Below are 24569 nucleotides of genomic sequence, written 5' to 3' on the forward strand. Positions count from 1 at the left end.
GAACCCTCCAGCGGGCTCTGGGTCCTGCCTCACCACATGCAGACGCTGGTCCCTTGGGTTCTGATCGCGGCTCTGCCCAGCCCGCAGGGGACCACGCAGTGCACTGCTCACCTGGCAACGCCCGGCAGAGCCTCGCGGTGGATCCCCAGCGAGCCTGGGAAACGTCCCCACAGATGAGCCGCTGTCCGCTGCCAGCACCTGAAGGGTGTGCCTGGCAGGTCACTGTTGTTCAGCGTGGCCGTGGCTGGTGCCTGCTGGGGCCTCGGGGACCGGAGGAGTGGTCCTCTGGGGCTGGCCGGGGCTCAGGCACCGTGGTGGCCCTGCTCCGCCTTATCCTAAAAGACCCTGTTGCTCCACACAGGGTGGGGACCTTGGTCGGCGGCCGTCTGGTCACACGGAGGCCACCGGACCTGGCTCCCACGCGGGCCCCCTGGCCGAGGCACTTGGCTGCTGGGCCCCGCGTCCCTGCCCGTGGAACGGGCGTCCCCCTCCCGTTTGACCTTCAGTTCCTGCTCTTCCAATTCTGTGACTTCCCGGGGTGACGGTGTACGTAAGAGCCCCCACGGCGTAGCGCTGGCCGGCATCCCGCCCCGTAGAAGGGACCGTGGGGCCATGCCGGGTCAACAGTCTGCTGCGCTTGCCCCCCAGGAGGCTCCAGATGAAGTCGGGGGGACAGGAAGTGTACACGCCGCCCCTGCCACCAAGCACAGGCTTGGGGATTGTGGGTGCCCCTCGGCTGCCACCACTGCCAGACAAGGTCCCCTTCCTACCCACCCGGTGGCTTCTGCAAAACTGTGTTGAGGTCACCACCCCCTGCCACAGTGGGGCCTCGATGGTGGGTTCCAAGGGTCGCTGACAAGCTGTGCCCCTTGAGGTCAACCAGCCAAGGTGCCCTGACTGTGCCCTCCGTCCTCCAGCTGGACCCTGCAGGTCAGGCGTCCCGGGGTCTCTGTCCCTCCTCGGGGGCCGCGTGGGACCCCGCGCTCCTGCTGCCAGCCTCTCGTGGTCCCGGCCCGTCGGGTCCCCCTTCCCCTGCTGTGCCACCCAGTCTGGCTGTCATGAGGTACTGCAGCCCGGGGCCTCCGTGTTCACGGGGACGCGGCTCCCTGAGGACCTCGGTGTCCTCGCTCTGCACACGTTCCCAAGCACGTGGGGGCTGTGCTGCCCCGTCTCAAGGCCACGTGGCCAGATTCGTCTCTCTCACCTGCTGACCTCCCTCCTTTTCTGGGTGCCGAGGCGCTGTCTGCGTGTGAAGCCGTGTCCGGGGCCTGGCGTGAACCCGGCCCCGGGCCTGTGACCAGCGAACACCACACAGGTGCGCGAGAGCTGGACAGTGTGCCTGACCCCGGAGGTCGCAGAGCCCCCGAGTGCCCAGGCGGGACTCGAACCCACGTGCGGCGCGTCTGGATGGAGAAGTCGTCCTCCTCTGCCTTCAGGGACAGGCTCGGGAGTGTTCGGACAGAGACTCTGTGTCTCCCCTGTGGGTCCTGACCGGCCCGAGGGCTGCCCGGCAAGGGAGGCCTGCAGGTGACCTCCTGTATGGGGCCGGCCGGCTGGGGGTACAGGGCTGTGCTGCCATGGGGAGCGGCGCGGACCCTCGTCCATGTTCACGCTGCCTGCTGGGGGGCCTGGACCCCCCGCAGCCCCCCGCAGCCCCCAGCAGCCCCCCGCAGCCCCGGCGTCCTCTCCTTCTGGCTGAACACCGTCCGTTCCTGTCCGGCGGGCAGCCTGGCTGGCTGGCGCGGGCGGGAGAGGACACGAAGTGGTGGACGGGGAGCAGTCCCCAACAGGGCCCTTGTCGCCAGACTGCAGCCGCCCCCGGCACGGCCGAGATGTGTGGTGCCCACAGCCAAGGCCTGCGTCTGGAACGGCCTCTGGGTGGGCGCCGGCCACTGTCCACTGACTGGTGTGGCTGCCAAGGGCTGTGGGTCCAGAAGGCCTCGGGGGCCAGGCTGGGGCTCGGTGGATGGGCCCTGACGGACTGGGGCCACCAAGAGAGCCGTGTGTGTCCTCGCTTGGCTGTCTCCGGGGAAAGGCAGGGAAGCAGACCCAGGGCTCTCTCCACTGAGCTGTCCTCTCTGGCCTCGGTGCCTGGGGCGGATTTTTTCAATGTTTGTGCTGTAGTGACAGACACAACATACATTTTACCACTTTGATCATTTTTACGTGACCGGCTCAACCGTGCTTCGTATATTCCCACGGTTGTGAGGCTGTCCTCGCCACCATCTGCAGAACTAGCCCCAGAGTGACTCCCGCCTCCTCCGGCCCCACCACCCCCAGCAGCTCTGTCTCCACGGACGATTGGCTCTAGGCCTCACATCTGTGGGACATCCGTGGACATCCGTGGGACACCTTTGGGCGTCCATGGGACATCAGTGGATGTCCATGGGACATTTGTGGACATCTCTGGACATCTGCAGGACAGATGTGGATGTTTGTGGGACATCTGTGGGAGATCTGAGGAGTCCGTGGGACATCTGTGGACATCCATGGGACACCTGTGAGATATCTGTGGAACATCTGTGGGTGTCCATGGGACATCTGTGGACATACATGGACATCCGTGGGACGTCTGTGGATGTCTGTGGGACATCTGTGGGATCGTACACTGTCCTGCTGTGATGAGCTTCTCTCCAGGAGCGCCATGTCCTTAGGGTCCCTCTGGCTCTAGCAGGTGTCAAGGTTTCCGGCCTCTTATGGCTGACGAGTCCTTCTGCCTTCTGCCGAGGGGACGAGCCACGTGGGTTTGCCCAACATCCCTCGATGGGCGCTGGGCAGCTTCTCCCCATGGCTGCTGTGGACAGTGCACCGTGCACACGTGTGTATGGTTTCCTCTGAGATGCTCTACTGTCCGTGCTCCCAGGATGTGCCCAGAGGCGGGACCGCGGGGCCGCCGGCAGTGCTCACTCCGTTCTTCGAGGAACCACTGGGCTGGTTCACACGGCAGCTGTACCGTGCTTTGCTCCTGCCGGCAGGGCGCTGGGCTCCAGTTCCCCCGCGTTGTGGCCGACACCCACGGTGTTCTGGTTTTCTGATGGCGGCCGTCCTCACGGGGTGCGCCAGGAGCAGTTTGCCCGGCTTCCGTTAAGTCTCCATGAGCAGCCCGACCATGCACCCAGTGGGCCGGCCAGGAAACCCCCTCCCAGCGCCCCCCTCCCAGCTCCCCCTGACCGGGCCCTGCTGGACCCCCCCCCGCTGGCCACCTGCCCTGGTTCCATTTTCTCTGGACCCTCATCCCTCCCCTTCTCCTTGGCCAGAATCTGTTCCCAGAGACCAGACATCACTGTGGGACCAGCTCAGAGCCTTTCGCGCTTCCCACCGGCAAGACCCCCCGAGCTCTGGCGTTCCTCCCGCCGCCCTGCCCCTCCGGGGCACTCACCCTGCAGCCAGGCCCTCTGGCTGGGCGTCCCCCGGCGTCCCCCACCTGCCGCCTTCACCGGGGCCCAGGCCCCACCCCTTCCGGACCCCACCGGGTCTGTGAACAGTCTTAAGGACAGCGCCGTGTCCCCCCAAGCCCAGCGCCCGCCGGAGTTGTGAACCAGTGTGGACTGGGTGAGAAGTTGGGGTGCCGGTCCCCACCTGTCCGCTCTCTGGGCTGCCGCTCTCCGCTTTGGAGGAGGAGCCTTCCTGGGCCTCGTAGGTGGGAGGGGGCTCGGACCCTGGACGTCTACCCATTAACCCCACAAGGTCCTTGTCGGAGAGAAGGTCAGTGTGGGGACGGGGGAGACGGGACCCGGCGGCAGCGGTCGGAGAGTGAGCGGAGTGCCATCACCTGTCGGAGACTCCGTCTCCCTGTGTGCGCAGGAGCTGGTGACGGGCCTGTCCCCAGGCTACGGGGGGCCTGCTGACGGTGACTGTCTCATGAGCGTGACAGCCCTCCCAGAAGGGCTCCGCAGCGGACAGCAGCCCTTGCCCCAGCACAGGCTGTGACGCTCCCACTGGCTGATGGACATCTGCGGGGCGGGCAGAGCGCGAGCCCGAGGGGGATGTCCAGGGCCAGGGGCAGAGCGGGGGGTGCCCGGGACCCCGGGCCAGAGGGGCCTGGCCGGTCAGGTCTGCTCTCCCCTCGGGCCCAGGGCCCCGCAGGGTCTGTGACGCCAGCCTGTCCTCAGGCAGAACCAGACATCGCGGCCCCAGCTGCTGTCCCGTGGTGCCCCGGGCGACGCATGTCGGAACCAGTCTACACCCAGGTCCCCACTGCAGCCCTCAGCCTCAGAGGGAAGCCACCGCCCCAGGCGGGTCTCGGGCCCCCCACCAGCAGCCTCTTCCAGGACACCCAGCTCTCCCCCGTCCCTCCCTGAGCTGAGATGGGAGCAGCGCCCGCCCCATGCAGCGTCCTGGGTGCTGAAAGACGAGCCCACACGGAGCTGGAGGGACGTGTCTGGGGCTTCCTGTGTCCTCCTGGGACACATCTGTGGGATCTCATGCAGCCCGTCCTCGCTTCTCTGAGCCTCGGCTTTCCCAACTGTCAAATGGGGCAACAGCAGCGCTGGCCTGGCAGGGCTTAGAACAGCGCCAGGCACGGAGCAGGAGATGGGAGCTGGGGCATCCTCGGGCCCCGCCCCCAGCGGGGCCGCAGCTCCGGGCACTCTGGGTCCCCCTACGGCGGCCTATGGCTGTCACAACAGACGGAAAGGTCAGTGGCTTCAAACAACACGTTACCTTGTGGTTCCGGAGATCTGAAGCTTAAATCAGCCGTGAGACGGGCTGGTTCCTTCTGGGGCTGCCGGGGACGTCCCTTCGCGGCCTTTCCTGGCTTCCGGAGGTGCTGCCTCCCGTGGCTCATGGCCTGGCGTGGCCCTCGCGGTAAAAGCAGCTCAGCTTGGTCACCCGGCTCGCTCTCTGACCTCACTCTTGTCCGCCGGGGACCTTGTGGAGACAGGTAGCCCCCCGGGAAGTCCAGAAAATCCTCCCACCTCCGGATCCCAAAGTAAACCACATCTGCAGGGACCATTTCGCTGTGTGAGAGGACACCCCCAGGTTCCAGGGAGTAGGACAAGGACGTCTTGGGGCCTGGGCCTGCCGTCAGGACCTGTGGGTGATGGTAGCTCCTCGTTGGAGGGAGCGAGGCCTCGGCCCCGAGCGTGGCCTGGCCTTCTGACCCTCTGGCCTGCCAGGCTGTGGTAAGGGCTAGGGAATGTGTCCCTCACCCCCAGAGTGCCCCAGCCCGCCAGGGGTCAGAGCAGGGTCGGCGTCCAGGGCTCGCGAGCAGCTGGGTTGGACGAGATCACCTCTGCCCTTGCACTAGTCTCCATGAAACTTGGGGTTTTCCCAGTCGGGCGTTCTGGCCCCGGTAGTGGGAGCATCGGGCCATGAAGCAGCACTACTGTCCGGGGCAGCGCGGGCCACGAAGGTGGCTCATGGCTCGTGTCCACTGAGAAGCATGGCATGTGCCTGGCTCTCAGATGTGATCTGTAAATAACACTTCCAAATAATCGGTCTCGTTAGTGGCCGCACAAGCTGGACTCAGGTATCACCAACCATCCTGAGAGGGGCCCCGGGCCTTGCCTGCCTCCTGTGGGCACAGGGAACTCTGCTGCGGCTGAGTCTGCGGCTCTGAAGCTGCTGGCTCAGCTTCCCCGCGTCGCTGGGACGGCAGAGCCTTGCTGGGAGGAGTGTGCCGTGGCGGTGCCTGGCCTGGGAGCCTGAGAACCAGCAGGCCTGTCGTTTCTGTCGGCAGCAGGTGCTGGACAGCCCCGAAACCAAGGGGACAGCTGGATTCTCCCCGTCTCCTGATTTTGCTGGGCTCGTGTCTGATCTCCTGGGACCATCTGCTAACAGGCCTGGGTAGTGGCTGGTTTTGGTGGACGTGGGCACTGGTGTCCCAGCTTGTGTTTGGGCTTTTACGGGTCCGGATCTTATCAGGTGCTCAGAGCAGGAAGAAAGGGAGCCTCCACGGTCAGTCCTGGGTCATGGCCGCGAGTCCGCCGAGTCTTGCTGAAGGGGTGAGGGACTCACTGTCTCCCAGGGTTGGCTGGCTGCTTCTCCCTCATTTGGCCCTAAATAAAAGTGTTGCTCAGGTCCTAATCACCTGCCACCCAAGGCCCCAACGGCCTCCTCCGGTCTCCCTTGGAAGTCCTGCCCCGTGACCCGGGGCAGCTCGGCTCTGCCTGCAGAGGACGAGCACAGGCCCCTTGCAACAACATCAGGGCCCCGCGGAGTCTGGCACGCTGAGCTCCTGGCCCAGCTCACGGCGGCGCTGACGGCCTCGCGGACACATTGTGCGCTGGGAATGGGGGACCACGCGGGGAGGTGTGATGCAGTCGGCAGACCAGGTGTTGGGTCGGGTGGCTTTCGTGATGATGTAATTGTAGCAAGTTCTGCCGCCACGTTTGCTCCAGAGACACAGGCAGACAGGCATCCGCGGACCTGCATGGGGACAGGGCGCATCTGAGCCTGAGAGCCGCCCCCCTTAGCTCCACGCGGCGGCCACCCTCCTGCCCCACGTGCCCCGTGATCCCGGCAAGCCGGGCCAAGCTAGTGCGATCCTTACACGCTGGAGCCCCGAGCGCAGGCGAAGCCGGGCTGCCGTCGGTTCCCCGTCCTGACGCGTCGCTGGTGAGTGTTGGAGTCTCCCCGCGGCCCCTGAGGTTCATGTCCTGGGATCCCGCGTGGGGGGTGATTTGTAGGAACCTGTGAGCCGTGTCCTAGCGCTGACCACACTGGGTTTACGGGAGGGAATGCCGAGAAATTTAGAGCTTCAAGCTGTTGCCTCCCTGGGGGCCTGAACCCCACTTGCTCCGCAGCCCTGAGGGCATCTGGGGGGGCAGCAGGGGTCGGGGGCTGGCGAGGTGAGGAGAGGGCCACGGCGCCTGGTCCCCCCACACCCGCAGAGCTGCTGGTGTAGCTGGGCCTCCCCGGGCGGCTCATGAGGAGACCAACCAAAGTGGGGTTCGGGCCGTCTGTGGGGAGACCCCCACACGCCTGGCCTCTCCCGGGGACCCCTTTAGGGCAGTCGTCTCTCCTGACCTGTTGATTTCCTGCAGACTCTGCTGTTTCAGTTAATACATGTAACAATGGAACATTTTTACAAATATTTAAATTTCTGGACACAAGGTCAGGTGCTTCCCGGGCCACTCTGAGGGGTGCAGGCCCAGCTCTGCGGTGCTGACGGGAGGGCAGCCCTGGCAGAGGGTCACCCACAGGCAGATCCCGCTCCTCACAGACCCACATCCACCCAAGGCATCCGCTCCTGGGGCCGGGTCGCCCCCCGCCCTGGCTGTGCAGCCCCCGCCTGTCTGCTGACCGTCGTCTCGGCTGTGCCGGGCACTTGCCCTGCCCCAGAGGCTCGCGGCTGTCACTGCTCTGTGCCGTTACCTTCCCACTCCTCGGAGGAGGACACAGACCCGCACGTGTGCAGCCTAAGGCCTGGGCCCCTTCCCCTCTGGCCCCCAGGTGTCCGGCCGTGAGCCACCCCCGGAGGACGCACAGCAGAGGAGCCAGCGTCCTGGTGAAGGCGGGTGGGACCCTGTCCTGCAGGTGGTTCACGGGTGCCGCGGCCTCTGCTGCTGGACGGGCCCGTGCCTCGGGGGCCGCCTCGAGGATGCGTGGTGGTCGCCGAGGGAGCGGCTCCCGGGGAGGCTGCCGGCAGGACACAAGGGCCCCAGCGCCGTCGAGCCTCAGGCTCGGCCACACGCCCTCACTCCCGTCATGCCAGTGAGATGGGCGTCATGGTCCACGTGGCACACGGGGAAACTGAGGCCCTGAGCTAGCCGCCTGCTGCTCCCCAGCCCCGAGCCCTGCCCGCCCAGCCCTCTGCCGTGTGCCCCATTAGAACTCTCTTCTCCAGGGTGGACACCAGGGGCCCGAGCGTTGGCTGCCTGGGGATCTGCTCTGGGGTCTGCTCTTTTCTCTCAGGGGCTGGCTTCAGGGGGCCACCCAGAAGGGGCTGACAGAGGCCTTGGTGTCTCCCCAAGAGGCTGGTCCCAGGGTGGGGCCCCTGGGACGCAGCAGCCCACAGAGGCCGGTGTGCCCTGGGCACGGTCTCCCGTGAGCCCCTGCAGCATCGTGTGGTCCGCCCCACACCACCGGTGCTGTCCTCGGGGGTCCGAGAGTCCCGGCTGCAGGAGCTGGGGGCGGGCACGGGGCGCTTGTCCCTGCGGCTCGGCCGACCCTAACCTGCCACCCTCCTCCTGTCCGCACTCCGTCCCGCCAAGCCTGGCTGGCACCTGGGAGGCCGCGTCCCCTCCTTGGATGCGGCCACTTTCGTTCTCTAGAATGTTCTGACCCCAGCTGGAGCGTGGGTGCCCGTGACTCCGGCCTCCCCTCTGAAGTCGGATCACACAGCTGAGCCCGGCCCGGCTGCCGGGCGGCCCCACTTGCCGCCTGCCGCGTGGGTGCGGAACTGGCAGACTAACCCCAGGACGCCCATGTGCACCATTCAGAAGAGCCTGCCCTGGGGTGACCCTCCCCTGCCTGTCACAGCGACCCTGGGGAAGCAGGAAGCGCATTACCATTCTGCAGATAGAGAAATGGAGGCCAAGGGGGCTGGGACTGAGCCCAGGAGGCCTGGCGACAGCCCTTGGGTGCCCGTGAGAGCTGCATGAGTGTCTCTGTCCCCTTGGGCCCCGCGGCAGGGCACTAGGGGCCGGAGTGCCAAATCCAGCCCCTCCCCAGGCATTCGTGGCTGCTGGCCCCTCCCTCCAACCCTCGCCTCTGGGGCCGTGTGCGTCCTTCCCCTCTGTCCCCATAAGGACACTCATGATGGCATTTCGACCCACCCCGTAACCCAGGATAGTCTTTGATCTCAACACCCTTAACGTAACGGTGTCTGCAAAGCCCGTCTTCCCAAACGGGGTCAGCCCTCGACGCACAGCGGTGGCGTGCAGCCTCCAAGTGTGGGCAGAGGAGAGTGTCACATCTGATCTAAAAGCCTCCTCTCGGTCCCCTGTCCACCGCCCCCCAAACCCCCAAAGAAGGAAGGAAGGGTGCTCCCCCCAGGCTGGGGTCAGGGTGTGCCGATCCCTCTCGTGGTCACGGGGAGCACAGGATGGAATCGCAGGCGGGGCCTGGCCCTGGGGAAGCCTGGCCCAGGTTCTGCCTGGTGACAGCTGGGGGTCCTGGCCAAGGCACCACCCTCTCGGAGCCCCACAGGTGCGGAGGTTGGACACTGACCCACGGAGGGCCCCTCGTTTGGGTCCATGCCCTCTGGACAGGGCACAGAGGGAAGGGTCTCAGGCTTTGCCAGCTCTGGGGTCTCGGGCACAGGGGACGCCCCCTTTCCTCCACAGCCCCTCAGAAGGCGAGTTGTACGCCTCGCTCAAGGCCATGGGCTGCATCTGCCCCCGGCCGGAGCAGCAGACCCCTGCCCGGTCCCCGAGGGTTACTCTTGCTTTGGGGCTTCCCTTTCTTGCACCACACCCGAGCGGAGCGCCCAGGCCACCTCCAGTCCCACAGCACCAGCCTGTGCCTCGTCAGCCACGCTTCCTCCAGGAAGTCCTCCTGGTGTCCCCACCCCAGACCCCCGCCTTTGCCACCTGAACGGTGTTGCCGCAGATGCCGGCGGAGGAAAAGACAACATCTCGTGGCGTGGGAGGGCCGGGGAAGGGTTCCCTCTGTGCGGAGCGTGCCCCGACAGGCCCGACCTGCCTCGTGCCCCGACAGGCCCGACCTGCCTCCCAGCAGACGGCGTCCCCTGCTGCAAGACGGGAAGACACCCAGGCCCTGCCCTGTGTGTCCGGGGCAGTCACTGCTGCTGATCGGGGCCCCGGCGACGCTCGCAGCCTGGCGGGGCCTGTTCCCTCCTTCCCTGTCCGGTTGGCTCAATGATCGGCCACTGAGGGGTCTTTTGCGGCCGGCCCGTCCAGCTCTCCCCACTGTAGACCAAGAAACTGGGCTCTGGGCGCCCCTCTCCACCCGTCTCCAGCACAAGGCCGGGACCCTGGCCGCGGAGCCCCCGCACCCCTCCTACCCGCAGGATGCCGTGCTCAGCCGAGCTCCTCCTCCGGCTCGCTCCTTGCACACGGCCGGACCTGGTCTCCAGGGGACCCCAGACCCTTCGCAAACGTGTCCTCGATACCCCCGTGTCCAGGGAGGTTATCCAGAGACGTGCGCAGAAGCCTTTCCCAGCTTCCAGGGTGGGCCGGGGGGCCGCGGCGTGCTGGAGACACCTGCTGTCTCGGGCTGGGTGGGGGTGGGGGTGCAGCGGAGGGTCTGCCCTGGGCCCCCACAGCGGCACGGCCCGGGTCTTGGCTCCCCTCCACCCGTGCAGGAGATCCTGCCGTGTCAGTGGGTGACGGGCTTGGGACTCGTGATGCCACCGGCTGGCCAGGCGGGCTGGTCAGGCTGAGCACCCACGGGTGTCAGATCTGCTCCTTGCCTGGCTCGGGGAGGCTGAAGAAAGCAGGGAGCTGGGTCCCTTGGGGCTCATGCTTGTGCTGGGACCGGTGCCCCTTCGTGGTGGAGAAGAGCAAGGCCCTGGGCCACTGGCCTGCCCTCTCGGGCAGGTTGCCTAACATTCTGTGTTTCGGGGTCCTGTTCTATAAGGTGGGGTGATCACACGGCAGGTGCCTAGATGGGGGCCATGCGGAAAGGGCTGGGAGCCAGCGGCAAGCAGCCTGGGGTGAGCGCTCCGGCTGGCTCGGGGTAGGGGGCGCTGGGGCCAGGTGGCAGGTGTCTGAGCACTAGCCCATGTGTGGGGAGGGGTGACCAGGCCGGGCTCCCTGCGGGCCGTGTGTGCCAACTCTCGGGATCCCCTGTGTTCTGCGTCTGGCTGCATGTGGAACCCAGCCGCCTCCGGGGCTGCCGCTGGGCCAGCCCATGTGCCAGGCTCTGGAGCTCTCTGCTCTCCAGGGACGGGGTCACGGACGTGGGGAGCATTCTGCGGTGCTGGGTCCGTGGAAGCCGGGCCCACGCCCCCGCAGCTGGTTGCTAGAAGCCCGAGGCCCTGACCGAGACCAGTATCCCCCCCACAGGAAGGATGCGGGCCTGACGAGGGTCTGGACGGGCATGGGTGGGGCCCGCTGCGGGGAGCCCTGCCGCAGGGATGGAGGCCGCGGGGGGCCGGGCTGTGAGCGGCCTTTGCTCTCACTTGTCCTGTTGCTGAGCTGCTGGGAGCAGCTGGCCCACGGGGGAGACCCACGGGGCGCAGGTGGGAGCCCGGAGCATGGCCCCGACGGGTGTCCCTGCCGCCAGGGATCCCCGCGGGCCTGACCGGGTCTTCCGTATTCTGTCAACAAGCGTGTTGATTGTGCCGTGTGAGCAGTGCGGTGCCGGACGCCCGGCCCCGCGTGGGTGGATCCCAGACAAGCGTCTGTCGTGCGAACGTCAAGCTCAGGGAGCGCCCGCCAGCCTCTGTCCTGCCTTTGGCTGCGCTGTTCCGTCCTCCCTTCCGGGCACGGGTATCTCGCGGCGCCCACCGAGCACCGGACGGCCTGCCGCTGGACGGAGGGACGGAGATGTTCCTGGGAAAGCGCAGAGATGAGCTCATTGGTGGGTTTGACAAGTGCCCGTGTTGGCCCTGCCCCCTGCCAGCGCCTGCTCTTGTGCAGGATGAGGTCCACGGTCTCCTGCCGAGGGTCTGGGAGCTTCTGGGCAGGGTGGGGGCGTGGGCGGGGACCCGGGAGGGGGATCAGGTGTGAGGGACTTGCCAGGAGACAGAGGGGCCGGGGGGCGACTCTTGGCCCTTCGTGAGTCGGAGACAGCATGACGTCACCAGAGGGCGGCGAGGCGGTCACGGGGCGGGATCGGGGCACGAGGACGGTGCCCTTGCAGCCCTACGCCCACAGCGGCCCTGCTCTGGGGGCTCAGGGCCCGGCTGCCCATCCTGAAATCCCAGCCTCGGCGTCCGGGTCGTGTAAATGTGGCCTGGGGGAACCACAAGTCGCAGTCGTGGAACCTCGGCTCCCGTGGGACGGGAGCTTGGCTGCCAGCCCCAACCCGCAGTGGTGACCAGGCCGTGCGGGTGAGGGAGGCCACGTTCCACCACTGCCCTCGGGGGCCCTGCGCACTCGGGGTCACCGTGAGCCGATGGGGTCACAGCACGTTTGGGGGCCCCATCAGACAGTGGCACGTCGGAGCGAGGAGCCTTGCCTTCCCCCTCACCTGTCCACCGGAGGCCGGAGCGCAGACGCCAGGACGGGGAGTGACTGCACGGGCCCCCCGCAGGGACGTCCGGGCATGATCCCCTTTGCTGCCCTGTTGACTTGGCCCTGCTGGACGCTGTACGTGGCCCCAGACCGAACTGAGCTGAGCCCCCCACCGCGGTGCTGCCGGCCAGGGTTCCTGGGGAGCGCACCCTTCCTCCCGACCCGCCGAGGCCAGTGGTCCTGGGCCCGGCCCAGACGTCGTGGCCAAACGGGCTCCTTTGCTAACGAAACATGCCCGAGCGTGATTTCAAAGAGCGGGTTTCGGGCGGGGCCTTAGGTCAGCAAACCACAGAGGACCAGCACGAGCTTCTCCAGCTGGGTTTAGGGTGAATCTGGTCTGTGGGGGAGGCTTCTGTGCCTAAGGAGGAAGACGACCCCACCACGTGTGTTAGCTTTTCACGCGTTCGGGATATGCCCGTGCCCAGCCCCCCACGCTCCTCCCCCCACCCCCCTGCCTCCCCAGCTCCCTGCTCTCCCAGCCCGGGCCCCTGGCCCCACACCCCCATCCCCCCACTCCCCTGCCCGCACATCCCCCGGCCCCCCACCCACACGAAGGCCTCCCCTGCGCCCCAGCCCCCGCCCCCGTCCGACACCGACGGTCACAGGCAGAGGTGGCCCGTCCCGCAGTGGAACCGCAGCGCCCGAATTAGCCGTCTTTCCACTTGCTCAGTGGGGATGTAGGCTACTCGCAGGGTGGCGGTTCGCGCACTATTCCTGGCGTGCGGGGGCTCGGGTGTGGGGTGCGGGAGGAGAAGAGGGGGCGCTCGGTCTAAACATAGACCACAGCCGGGGGGCGGCGAGGCCGTGGGGAGAAGGGCGTGATGCTGGAGAATCCGCTCCCAGGGAGAGGAGAGGCGCCTGGGGTTGCCATGGCAACTGCGACGAGCCCCCCCCCAGACATTCTGGCAGTGCGTCCCCCTGCAGGGGGCCAGCGAGCCCGAGCCCCGGGGTGGGGGGGACCTCCCTGGAGGAGCCTCAGTGTTCCCGCCTGTGAAATGGGGGATCGCGTCCCTCTGTCTTCGTGAACGAGGAGAAACCCAGCCTCGCGCTCAGTAACAAAACTGCAGATTAGAACGAGGTTGAATCACCGTCCGCTTGGGGAGGGTTTTTTAAAACACAGACCATCACCCGATTAGAGCAGATGTGCGCAGACAGGCCACCTCGAAGACAGATGTGCGTGTGTGCGAACCAGACGGCAGGACAGCGGTGCGTGAAAACAGAGCCGAGAGTGGCCTCCGGGCCCGTCGGCGGGCCAGGCGCGGTTTATTTCGGGGAAACAAAAATCCATTAAAAGGAACAAGCGAGCTCTGTGTTTGCTGGTGTGGGACAATCTCCAAGACACAGCGTTGGGGTAAAAAAAAAAAAAAAAACCCAACGGCAGAAAGGCGAGAGGCAGAGCCGCGCGCGGAGTGCGGACATCTGGGTCCGAAGTCTGCAGTACGCGGGGGCTGCGCACAGTCCGGGACGCACTGGGGCAAACATGACGAGGGGGAAACTCGCGTAGACGCTGGTGCCGTTGAGGTTCCGGAGACGAGACGCGCGCCTTTGAGGATGTGGACCTTGAGGTGAACGGGAGCCCGCAGGACAGAGCACGGCCTTCTGGGGGACACTGACGAGCTGCACAGTCAGGAGGGGAGACTTACATTCACTGTCTACACCGGGAAAAGATTGCTTAAAGAATCCATCTTGTTTTTGTAAATTTAGAAATGTGTATATCCAGCCGCAAAGCCTGACGTGGAAGGTTTCAGACCCGCAGGCTTGAGGGCTGTGTCCGTCACCCCCTCCCGCCTCCACGGCAGAGGCTGCTGCCTCCCCCCCACCTCCCTGTTTTCTGATACTCTGTCGCTGCTCACTCCCTGCCCCTGGGCCTTTGCACTCGCTCTGCCCTTGTCTCGGAACTCTTCGCCGGGCCCCCCCTCCTCGCCTCCACCCCAGGGATGCTCATGTCCCATCCCCACCGCAGGGATGCCTGTGCCCCCTCCGCAGCCACTGTTAATACATTAGCCGTCCGCTGTCAGACGTGCCACCTCCTCAGGGCAGGACCTGCCTTGTGCTTTGAGTCCCCACGACCAGCATGTGGCCCATGAGTGCGCCTGGTGGGGTGGCTGGTGGCTCTCTCACCCACGCTGCTGTGGGGTGCTTCTGTGTCTGGGGTGAGTGTTAACCCCCTTCTGCCTTCCGAGCTCTTCTGGGCGGGTGGTTTTCTGGAGTTTTGTCTGCTTTTATAGCTAAGAGTTGCTTTGACCTCAAACAGGAGCTCTGGCGACGCCAGGTGGAAAGTGACCGGGGTGCTGTGGGACAGCGGGGTGGGGGGGCTCTCCAAGGTGGCACCCCGGCCCCAGGCCTCGCCCCTCGGCTCCTGCCTGCGAAAAGCACTTTCGACACAGCCACCAAAGCCAGAGCCGCGGAGCAGGTGCCGGAGCTGGGGTGGGAGAGGCCGGGAGCGAGGGCTGACGGGCCTGAGCTTTCTCGTAGGGGCGAGGTTATAAAATTAGCTTATGGTGACGGCTTCACAGCTCCACGCTCACTAAACACACGGAACGGCTCCCTTCGAACAGGAGGGCGTTGCGGTTTACGAACTGTATCTAGATAAACTGCTTAGAAATGAAGCCCACGAAGTCGCCACTAACGGGAAGCGGCGGGCTGGGTACGGTGAGCGCGGTCGCTCCTCCCGCTCCGGAGAGACCCTCCCTGCCACCGCCGGGACCCTAGTGTACCCACTCTGCAGTAAATGCAGGCTCACGGCGGCCCGACCTGGCCCCGATGAAGTCATGGGGGGGTGGCGCACTGCCCCCTGTGGTTCCTGATCCTAGAACGTGATCCTAGCAAAGGTGAGGGCTGTTTGTGGAGGGGGGGTCAGGGCCACTTCCTGGGGTGAATCTGGCGGGGGACGGAGGGTCCCGTCGGGCAGAGCCCTCGCGTCCTGTCACAAGTGGGGTGCTGGACCTCAGAAGACCTGCCCAGCACAGCCTCAGACTGGCCTTGTCTGGAAGGAGGTAGCGTGTCACTGAGGACCTGGAGATGAGGTCCTCCTGGATGACGCAGGCCTACATGCAGCGACGAGCGTCCTGAGAAAGGGAGAGACAGGGAAGCCAGACACAGAGATCAGGGTGGCATGTGCGCCAGCCAAGGAGCACAGGGGACGGCGGGGACGCTGTGCTGGGGGCCTGGTGGGGGCTGCTCCTCCCTGGATCCCTCGGGGAGCCCAGCCCTGCGATCGTGGCTTCCAGCCCCCAGAGCTGGGAGAGGACACGGCTTTGTTGTTACTGTGGCCCCAGGACACTGGCACAGCCCCAAGCCCCCCCGGGCACAGTCTCCGTGTCAGGCACTGGCCGTTTCTGGGCTGGTGTGCAGAGTGCTGGCGGCTGCCGGTCCCTCTGTGATGGCATCTCTGTGACCCCTGCCGGCGTCCTGCTGCCTTTGCGACTCAGCCTCCCTCGACCCCACCGGTGCATGGGGCAGCATGTCCTTCCTTAGCTTGGGGTGTTTTTTTTTTTTTTTTTTGAGAATTTTTAATAGGAAAAATATGGGGGTAGGGAGAGACATGGTAGCGGAAAGAGAAGCCGCTGCTGTGTTTGATCTGGAACGTTCTCTGGCTTCCTGGCCAGCTGACCACAGGACGTGACGACATGGCGTGTAGGACAAATGCAGAAGGTCCGTGGTGACCTGTCCCCTGGGCTGCACACCAGGGGTCCTGGGTCAGGCACCCAGCTCTCCGGAGAGCCCCAGGCCTGCGGGACGGTCCCCCCAGCAGCGTTCAGCAGCCCTGCCTGGGCAGAGCATGTGGCCGGCCTGGGGAAGCGCAGGGCCCCCCCAGGGGAAGCCCAGACTTGGGGAAGCCCAGACTCGGCATCAACCTGGTGGCTCAGCTCCATCCCTGGACTGGTTCCCGCCACAGCCCCTGCCTGCACGAGCGTCCCCTGCCTTCTGCCCAGGCGGGGCGCCTGCCTTCACCTCCCCCGCGGCCTCCCGCTGCACCCCTGCCCCAGGGGGCAGGTCCCAGGAACTGTGAGGCCCAGCTGGGAGGGCCCTGACCACACACGCTGGCCGGCATCTTGCATTCTCTGTCTCTGAGAAGCCCCCGGCCCCGCTGGCTTTGAGGCCCCGCGGCGCTGGCTCCTCCCATGCCCCCACGGGTGGCCTCACCAGGGCTGCAGTCTGGTGGCGGGGGGTGGGGGGGTCACCCCTGAGTTGGCAGGGCCTGGTGGGCCTGAAAATTGACCCTTCTGTGGCCCCCAGGGACAGGTGGCAGGTCCGGGGACCTCGCAGCAGGCGGCTCCTCCTCCCACAGGCCCGTCCCTTTCTGGGGGGGGCAGGTCCGGGGTGGGGGGGCGAGTGGTCCCTTCAGACGGGCATGTGTGCAGTCTGTGGCGCGGTCAGGGCCATCGGGCTGGGCACAGCGGCAGGGGCGGCTCGTGGTTCTCAGCTCGTCAGCTGACAGATGGCGGCCCGGGGCGGCTGGGGACAGAGAGCGGGATCCTGGGCCGTGGCCGGAGACCCCCGGAAGGGAGGCAGAGAGCACGGAGTGCCGTCCACGCTGGAGGGCGTGTGGGAGCGGCCTCCAGCCCGAGGACTCGTCCGGTGTCTGGGCTGCCCTCAGCATGGGTGCCCGTGTGCTCCCCGAAATCAGCCTCGGGGTCCTGGCAAGAAGGCATGTTCTGGTTGCAAACAGGAGGACCAGCCTGGGACCCAGCCCAGGATCACCAGAGCCAGGAACTGGGGCCTCGCTGTCCGCCACGGCCAGGGCAGCTCTTTCTGACACCTCTCCCTGCCCTCCTCGTGGGTGGCCCGACCCCTGGTAGTAGGTAGGGTCAGCTCTGGGCCTAGGGGTCTGTGGGCCTGCCTGGGGCCTGCTCCCCCAGCTCGGGGCCTGGGGCAGCGGGGCACAAGGGCTGACTCACAGCCGCAGCCCCCTTCCCCAGACTGGTGGGCCTGGCTCACCGAGTGTGAGCCCGAGTGTGACTCGGTGACCAGTGAAGGCTGACAAGGAAGAGTTGGGGCGCCGCAGGGGTCACGCGTTGGAAGAAACCACACGCCTTGTTAGCTCCGGCAGTGTCCCCGAGCGCCACGGCCGGGGCAGCTAAGCAGACCGTGTCGCCTCGGGTCCCGGGGGCGGACACCTGAGGGCCGTGTGGGCAGCTCGGCTCCTCCTGAGGCCACTCTCCCGGGCGTGTGTCTGTACTGGTGTCCGCTCCCTGGGCAGGGGGCTGACAGCCATGTCTTCACGCCATGTCCTCCCGAACGTGGTCACACGCACTGGTTCCCGGGTTAGGACCCAGTGTGTCTCCTGGGGACGCCACTCAGCCCTTAGCCGATGCACATGTCCACTGTGGGGCTGAGCACCTCCCGGGCCCGAGAAGGACAGAAGCTGCATGTCTGCGCCGGGAGGGAAGCCCGCCGTGCCTGCGGGGGCTGCAGGAGAGCGGCTTTGTCACACGGGGTCTGAAGCAGACCTGCTTCCCCGGGCGCCCCACGGGCAGGCCTCCGCGCCACAGCCCGTCTGTTCCCGCCACCACCTGGGCACCCCTGTGCTCCAGGGCCGGGGACACAGCCGTGGGGGGGGGGCAAGACCTCGAGCCAGGGGCCCGTGGCAGGCCGGGGGACGGACCCCGCGGCACGTGGGACTCTGCGGCTGTTCAGAAACATCAGGCCCCTCCCCACCGTCCGTGCCCTGGTCTCTGCCACCTGGGGCCCAGCGCACCTTCTCTCTGTGTAGGGCCACATGGACAGCTGGGGCCTGGGGTCGGGGGACAGGTGACAGTGCACAGAGCCCGAACGCACCAGAGGCCACAACCCCTGGGCAGTGGCACATGCAGGGGGGACCCCGAGTGGCGCCCAACGTGGACAGGAGTGCTGAGGGAACATGCGGGAACGGGATTCTCCATAGAGGGAGCGCTGCTCCCTACGGGCCAGTCCCTAGCATGTCCGTTTGCAGACCGGGACGCTTGTGGTGACCCATTAGTCGCCACGAGCTCGTAGAAACAGGGCTCAGGGCACCAGCAGGCTGGGGGAGGAGGGATCTGGCGTGACTGTGAAGTGATCATTCCACGTTGCTTATCCGCGGACCCCAGCTTTGCCCCGGGTCCTGCCCCAGAGACGCTCGTCCTTCCCTGAGCCCAGTGCGGCAGACCTCAGACTCGGATGCTGGCGTGTCGCGGACGCAGTCACTGAAAGGGGCCCACGTCGGAAGGCCGAGCGCGGCTGCGGGGGGTAAGGAGGGGTCGGCAGGTGGGGGTGACTGCTGACGGGGTCGGGGTCTGGAGGAGCTGCAGATGGTCAAGAATTCAAATTCGCAGGGACGGCCGCACAGCTCTGGGGACATGCTAAAAGGCCCTGCTTTGTACAAAGGTGACCCGTGTGGTGTGTGGTGGCAGAGACGGCGCGGGCAGCAGTGATCGTGGCTGGGTGCCATCTCCGACGTGACCTGTCCGTGGTCGCCTGTCGGGAGCTGGGGGCCCCACCTTGTGGGCTCCAGGGCGGGGCTGGTGTCGTCTCTGTCCACACAGGGATGTCCCGCAGGTGGCCCCGAGCGGGAGGGGCCGGTGCCCTGGTGTCAGGGAGGTGTCCTCTGCACGGAGGCCTGAGTCCCTGCGGGGTCCCCACGGGCGAGGAGGGACTGGGCAGCTCAGGGTCTCGCTAGCACCTGACGCGTTTGGAGCCTTCCTAAAGGTGCCCGCGGCGTGTCTCCCCTCGTGAAAGACGAGCTCACACGTGGGTCAAGGAACGTGTGTGTCTCACTCCCTCTGGCCGCAGCCCTCCAGTAGCGCCCCCAGGACCTGCCCCTGGCCTGACAGTGTCCTGGGACGGTGCTAGCCAAGGACAAAAACAAGGGACGTCTACTCTCCAGCTCTGACCCGATGCCCCGTGTCCCTCTGCAGGCTGGAGGGGAGGGTCCTTCCTGGCTCCTCGGCACCGGCCGGCCCCATCCCTCCCCCAACCTCCCGTGGCCTCCTGCACTAGGGCTGTGTCCCCCCTTACAGGGACGCCGTGCATGGGACGTAGGGCTCTAACCCAGGAGGACCTCCTGGAACTAAAGACACCTGCGAAGACCGTATTTCCGGAGTCTCAGAGACCCGTGGCGCGGTGTTGAGCTGGAGAACTAGGATCGTCGGGCGAGATCACCAAAGCGTGTGGAAGCCCAGATGGCTGTGCTCAGTGTCCCCATCTGTCCGGGATGGGACAGGGAGCCCCTGTGGGACACGAGGCAGGCGTCCTGGGGCGATGCGGAAGGCCCCTGACCCCTGGTCAAGGGCTGGGGAGGCGAGAGCCCCTGTAGCGCGGCCCCCTCGGCCCCCGTCTGTGCACCAGCAAAGACCTCCCCCAGGGCCCCTCGTTCCCCCACCGAGGCCCGCTTTAGCTCCCCGGTTACCAGCACTGGTGCCAGCTAGGTGCCCCGCGGTGACCCCTGTGGGGACCCGAGATAGAACCCGTGAGGACACCTGCCCTCAGGGAGTGACAAGGGACAGCGGACTGGGAAGAAAACCACATTCTGAACTGCGGGGGGAGGGTCTGGCACGGCTGGAGACCCAAGAGCGGGGGAGCCCGCGCTGGGTCTGGGCTAGGATGGTGCTGAGGCGCAGGACATCCTCAACCCAGGGCAGGGCCGTGGGCCGCTGGCCGGCTGTGGGTCAGGTGCGGAGGGACAGAACATGGGGACCATCCAGGAGGAGGGGCTGGAGGCGGAGCCGCGGCCAGGCACGGGGGCAGTGGGCCCCGGTCAGGCGGTCATCTAGGGCGTCCAGCTTCCGGCGCGGGCTCTCAGCGCGAGGTCCCAGGAGCGCCAGCAGCATCACTTGGGAACACCGGGAACGCAGACTTCCGGGCCAGCCAAGAGAGCCGGGCGGGGGGGGGGGGGGGGGGCGGGGGACGGGGTCCAGCACAGGTGCCAGCGGTGGAACTGGGGACAGGGGGTGGACACGGGCAGATCACCCTATGTCCTGTCCTGGGTTTCCACCGTGGTTGACGTGTGGGAGGGAGCCCGGGGCCGCGGCTTCCTGTCCGCCACGCCTCAGGGTCCCTGCAGGGGTCGTTGGGCTCAGGCCCCCCACTCCACCCCACTCCCCCGGAGAGCCCGAGTCCCATTCAGCCCTCGGGAGGTGCCGTGAGGTTTCCTTCCCTATTAAACGCGCCTTCCTTGATTCGGGTTTATTTTAGGATTGGCACAGACAGTCCTTCCCTATGTGTGAGCGTGTGTATGTAAACACACGTACGATGTTGGTGAATTAACGTCTGGGGTATTTTACGAAGCGAAGATGTGGAAACCAAACAGCGGCCACTCCGGGAGCCCGCTCGCCGTGGGAGGGTCCGTGTGGGATCAGGGCGCCGTAGCCCACCACGTGGCCTAGAGGATGGCCACCATGCCCACGGTACAGTCTGAAGGCAGGGACCTGGCGGTTGCCGTCCACCAGGACCCGGGCCCCACCAGCGAGGCGCAGACTCTCCGTGGCAGCAGCCGGGTCTCCCCAGGGGAGGGCGGGGGTGGGGAAAGGGTTGGGAGCCCAGGGACTGTTTGCTGTGTTTGGGACAGAAACAGAGACCCCCTCCCATGGGAGAGGCTGCCCCGGCCGACCCATGTGTCAGGCCCTGGAGGGGTGGCCCTGGTGTCGCCACGCACGCCCTCAGGGCCGCATGGGCAGAAACGCTTCCGGCCCGACAGCTGGGGCGACTCAGGCGGGGTCCTGTGAGGGGGGTGCCTGTAGGACAGACGTGGGGGGGGGCGTAGGACAGACGCACGCTCACGCTGCTCCTCGGGACGAGAAACCCCGAACTCGCCGCTTTAACCGACACCGAGCCTCACACGTGTCCTCCTGCAACTCCATTCTCTGGGCAGCCGTGTCTGCGCTCATCCGCGGGCTGTGGCTCCGAAGGGCTGAGCTCTGCTCCGACAGCCGCCCGTGCTGCCCCTCACCCTCGCCGCATCTCCGCACGTGGCCACACTCTGCCCGCGTCTCCGGGTCGAGCGCGCTGTGGGTACACACGGGCCCGCGTTCATCTGGTCGGCGGTGTAATCAGGAAGGGCGAGCCGTCGGGAGCGGGCACGTTCCCACGTTCCCGCGCTCCCGGGGAGGGGTCTGCCCTGAGCCATTCAAGCTGAACTTGAAGGAACCACGGCGGAAGCGCTGGGGCCTGTGCCAGACCCTCGATGCTGGTCTTCGGGTTGCTGTCCCTCAACTCACCCTGCATGGCCCCAGCAGCCAGCATCGAGGGTCCCCTGGGAGGTCGAGAAGGAGCTTTTAGGCCCAGAGCCTGGCCGTCGCTCTCCTGCCCCTGGCTGGTGTCTCACGTGTGCCCTGAAGGGCATCCATGACGTTCCCCTGCTTGGCCTGGCCTCCACGGAGCCCGAGCCCTCCGGCACGCCGTGCGCCAGACCCCGCTTGGCGTCCCCTTCATCCAGTCGCTGGTGAGTGAGCCCGCTGGGTGCGGGACCCCGCGTCCGCTCGCCGACCCCCCTCGGTGGCTGCGTTCGCGGCCCGCACGACTCCTGCATTCCAGCGAGGATGGGAGCGCGCTGCGTGCCCAAGGGACGGGCCTTCCCAGACCTGGTGCGTGAAGGTGTCCAGGGGGCTAGGGTGGTCGTCGGCCGCTCGGGTCCCTACAGATGTGCATGCCGGCCAGCCGAGTATCGCCCGTCCTAGGACGGGGGCACCAGTGTTGCCGCAGCCACGTGCCGCCAGGCCCCGCGACCAGGGCCGGTGCTTGGTCAACACCCAGTGGCCGCAGAGAAGCCCCTATGCTGGGGCAAGGTGGGAGTTGGGGGGGCGCTGCTCCAGGGCCGGGCCTCCTGCTGGGGCTGGAAACACTTGCACAGCCTGGGAACGTGCGTGTGCCCCTGGCACACTTCTCTGTGTGTGACCTTCCGCAAGAACCGGCTGGGCAGGGAAGTCAGAGCAGGCCCGCCCGAGGGCTGTAGGGCGGGGCGGGGGGTGGGTCAGTGGAGATGCAGGGCGGGGGCGCGGAAGCCATTCTAGAAGGAGCGCCGTGCGGGTACGTGTCGTGAAGACTCCAGAAACCACTGCTCTGGGGGTTAGCTGGGTCACCCCTGGGCATGTGGGTTACTGCTTGACAACAGGGTCACTGTGGCAGAGCCCGCCAACGCACGGGGCATTCCGGGTGATCTGCACCGTTTCCCAGAGCCTCACTCCACCACTGCGCTGTCTGGGCTCGCGCCGAGAGGAGCACCCCTCCTAGCCGGGCCGGCGACTGGGCCGGCGTCTGTTCAGGCCGCGGGTCACAGTCTGGTGAAGCCCGTGGACGTGGCGGGGGAGGGACGCCAGGGGCCAGGACCACAGCCCAGAGGCTGGGCAGGCAGGGGCAGAAGTGGCTTCTCCGGGGCTCCTGGCAACCCCTGGCGCGCAGGGAGGGTCCCAGGCAGCGGTGACCACTTATCACGTGATCTGTCCTTGTGACACGCGGCCCGTCTCAGGGACAGGCTGTGGCACATCGGTCTCGCCGGGGTTGGGAGGCGGCGCTCTGGAGCCAGGGTGCCGGGCCAGTAAGAAGCAGCGGCTCTAGCCCCGTCCCACCGAAGGGGGTGGGTCTCTTGTGGTCCTGCAAGGGACACCATGGGGTCGTCCTGCTGGCAGGTACAAGGCAGCATCCTCGCTGGGGGGTGGCGTCCTTGGGGCAGGCGTCCTCGGGGCGGGACTGCTGGCACGTGTGGAGGAGTCTCCCGGGTCGTGCCTGAGCTTAGCGACTCGAGGCCCCACACGTGAGGTCAATGCTGCTGGCATCCGTGGGACCAAGGGGGGAAACCGAGTCACAGAGAAGCATGTCTGCTCCGTAGGGCAGTCACCCTGAGTTAAAAGCCAGTGGGAGCTGGGCCTCCTCTCTGGGCAAGCCCATGGGACATGGATGTGATTCCTCTCGGCATCGGGAGGCCGTGCTTCGTGCGGCTTGGAGAAAGCTCCCTGGCTCTGTGCTGGTCTTCGCAAGTACGGGGCCTGTGCCAGCGGCTTCCACAAGTGCTGGGGACGGGCAAGAGGGACCAGCCACAGCATGTCAGCCCTGCACCCCGGCATCCTTCCCCAGGGCCCCAACGGGGCCACGTGAAGGACAGGGGGGCAGAGGCACTGGGCGGCCCCGGCGGCTGCTGGGCTGGCGCTGTCCTGGGAGGCAGGTCTGGCTCTGACACGGTGTCCAGCACGGCCAGCCGGTGCCCGCCCTGGGCCCGGGGAAGGTGCCTTCTGTTCCTTATGCCCTTGGACCTTCAGACAGCCGACTGGTCCGGGCATCTAGCCTGCCCCATTCCTGCTCCAGAGCCCGGCCAGACACTTGCTCACCCCACACGTGGGGCCGGGCGCAGCTGCCCCCCACTCCTCCTTCCTGGGCAGAGCAGCATCAAGCTCCCGCTTGTGTCTGGAGGCTTAGCGATGAGGCGGCTGTGGGTTCAGTTCTCTGGCGTGTGGACATGACCCCGGGGGGAGGAGGGAAGCTCCTTCAACAGCACCTGCGGCTCGCCTGGGCTGAGAGCTCTCCTGTGGGCACAGACGTCCGTCCTTGGCCAGGCCCTGCCCTCGCTAGGGTGTGCCCTGTGCCCCGAGGCACTGGCAGGCCCTCGGGCGGGCTACCCGCTGGGCGGCAGGTGGGCCGCAGACACGACAGCCAGCGGCCCTCCGCCAGGCTTCCGCCGCCCTGACCGCCCGCCCTGCCTCCCCCTGCCAGGACTTCCCACTCCCGGGCCAAGGCTGAGGCGGCCCTCACCGCAGCACAGAAGGCCCAGGAGGAGGCGCGCGTCGCCAGAATCACTGCCAGAGAGTTCTCGCCCTCCTTCCGGCCCCGGGAAAACGGTGAGTGCACGTCTGCCCGGGGGGGGGGGGGGGGGGCCTCCCTCCGGTGCCCGCGGGGCTGCGAGGCCACAGCAGCTCGGACCCCCGCGCCCCACACTCTGCACTGCTCCTACTCTCCGGGGGACTCTCCAGAGGACCCTCCGCACGCTCTCCCGGCCCTTTCCGCTCCCGTGGTCCTAGAGCTTTCTACTGAACCACTCTGTCCCGTCAGGGGTCTCCGGCCTGCTGAGGAACTAGGGCTTCCGTTTTTCCACTGCGTGACCATCGCAGGGGACGCGTGATGGCTGGCAGGGAGGGACAGCGCGGCTCTTCCCCAGGGAGGCGCTCCCGCCGGGCCGCCTGCGAGAGCTAGCCGCCCCCGGAACAGCGGCCAGACCCACGACCCTCCTCCTTCCCTCGGGGAGCCTCGTCAGCCCCGACACAAGCAGGGCCAGCCAGGCGGCCTGCGGCAGGGTTAGTGGCCACCAGAGGCCGGGGAGGCCCTCGGGCAGGACTTGCCGCCCGTCACCCCCTCCCCTGCCGCCCGTTCATCCCCAGCAGGGAGCTTCCTCCACTCCTGGAGGCTCCAGAGCCAGGACAGGTCGGGGCCCAGAAGAGAGAAGCCGCTGTTCCCAGACCACCCCAGGCTCTCCTGGAGCCCATGGCTCTAAGCCTCGCTGGGACGGGTTCTGGCCTTCTGGGCAGCCCAGAGACGCCA

At 66.9% G+C, this 24569-nt stretch overlaps 1 protein-coding gene across 1 annotated transcript in view; it reads left to right on the forward strand.

Moving 5' to 3' along the window:
• Positions 1-24569, forward strand: part of JPH3 (junctophilin 3) — a 70122-nt gene that overhangs the window by 40199 nt on the left and 5354 nt on the right. The window contains exon 3 of the mRNA XM_059382249.1: positions 23748-23872. Coding sequence (XP_059238232.1) covers positions 23748-23872 — 125 coding nt within the window. The remainder of the gene's footprint in view (positions 1-23747; positions 23873-24569) is intronic.

The sequence above is a fragment of the Mustela nigripes genome, chromosome 17 (assembly GCF_022355385.1).
Source record: "Mustela nigripes isolate SB6536 chromosome 17, MUSNIG.SB6536, whole genome shotgun sequence".
Taxonomy (NCBI): Eukaryota; Metazoa; Chordata; class Mammalia; order Carnivora; family Mustelidae; genus Mustela; species Mustela nigripes.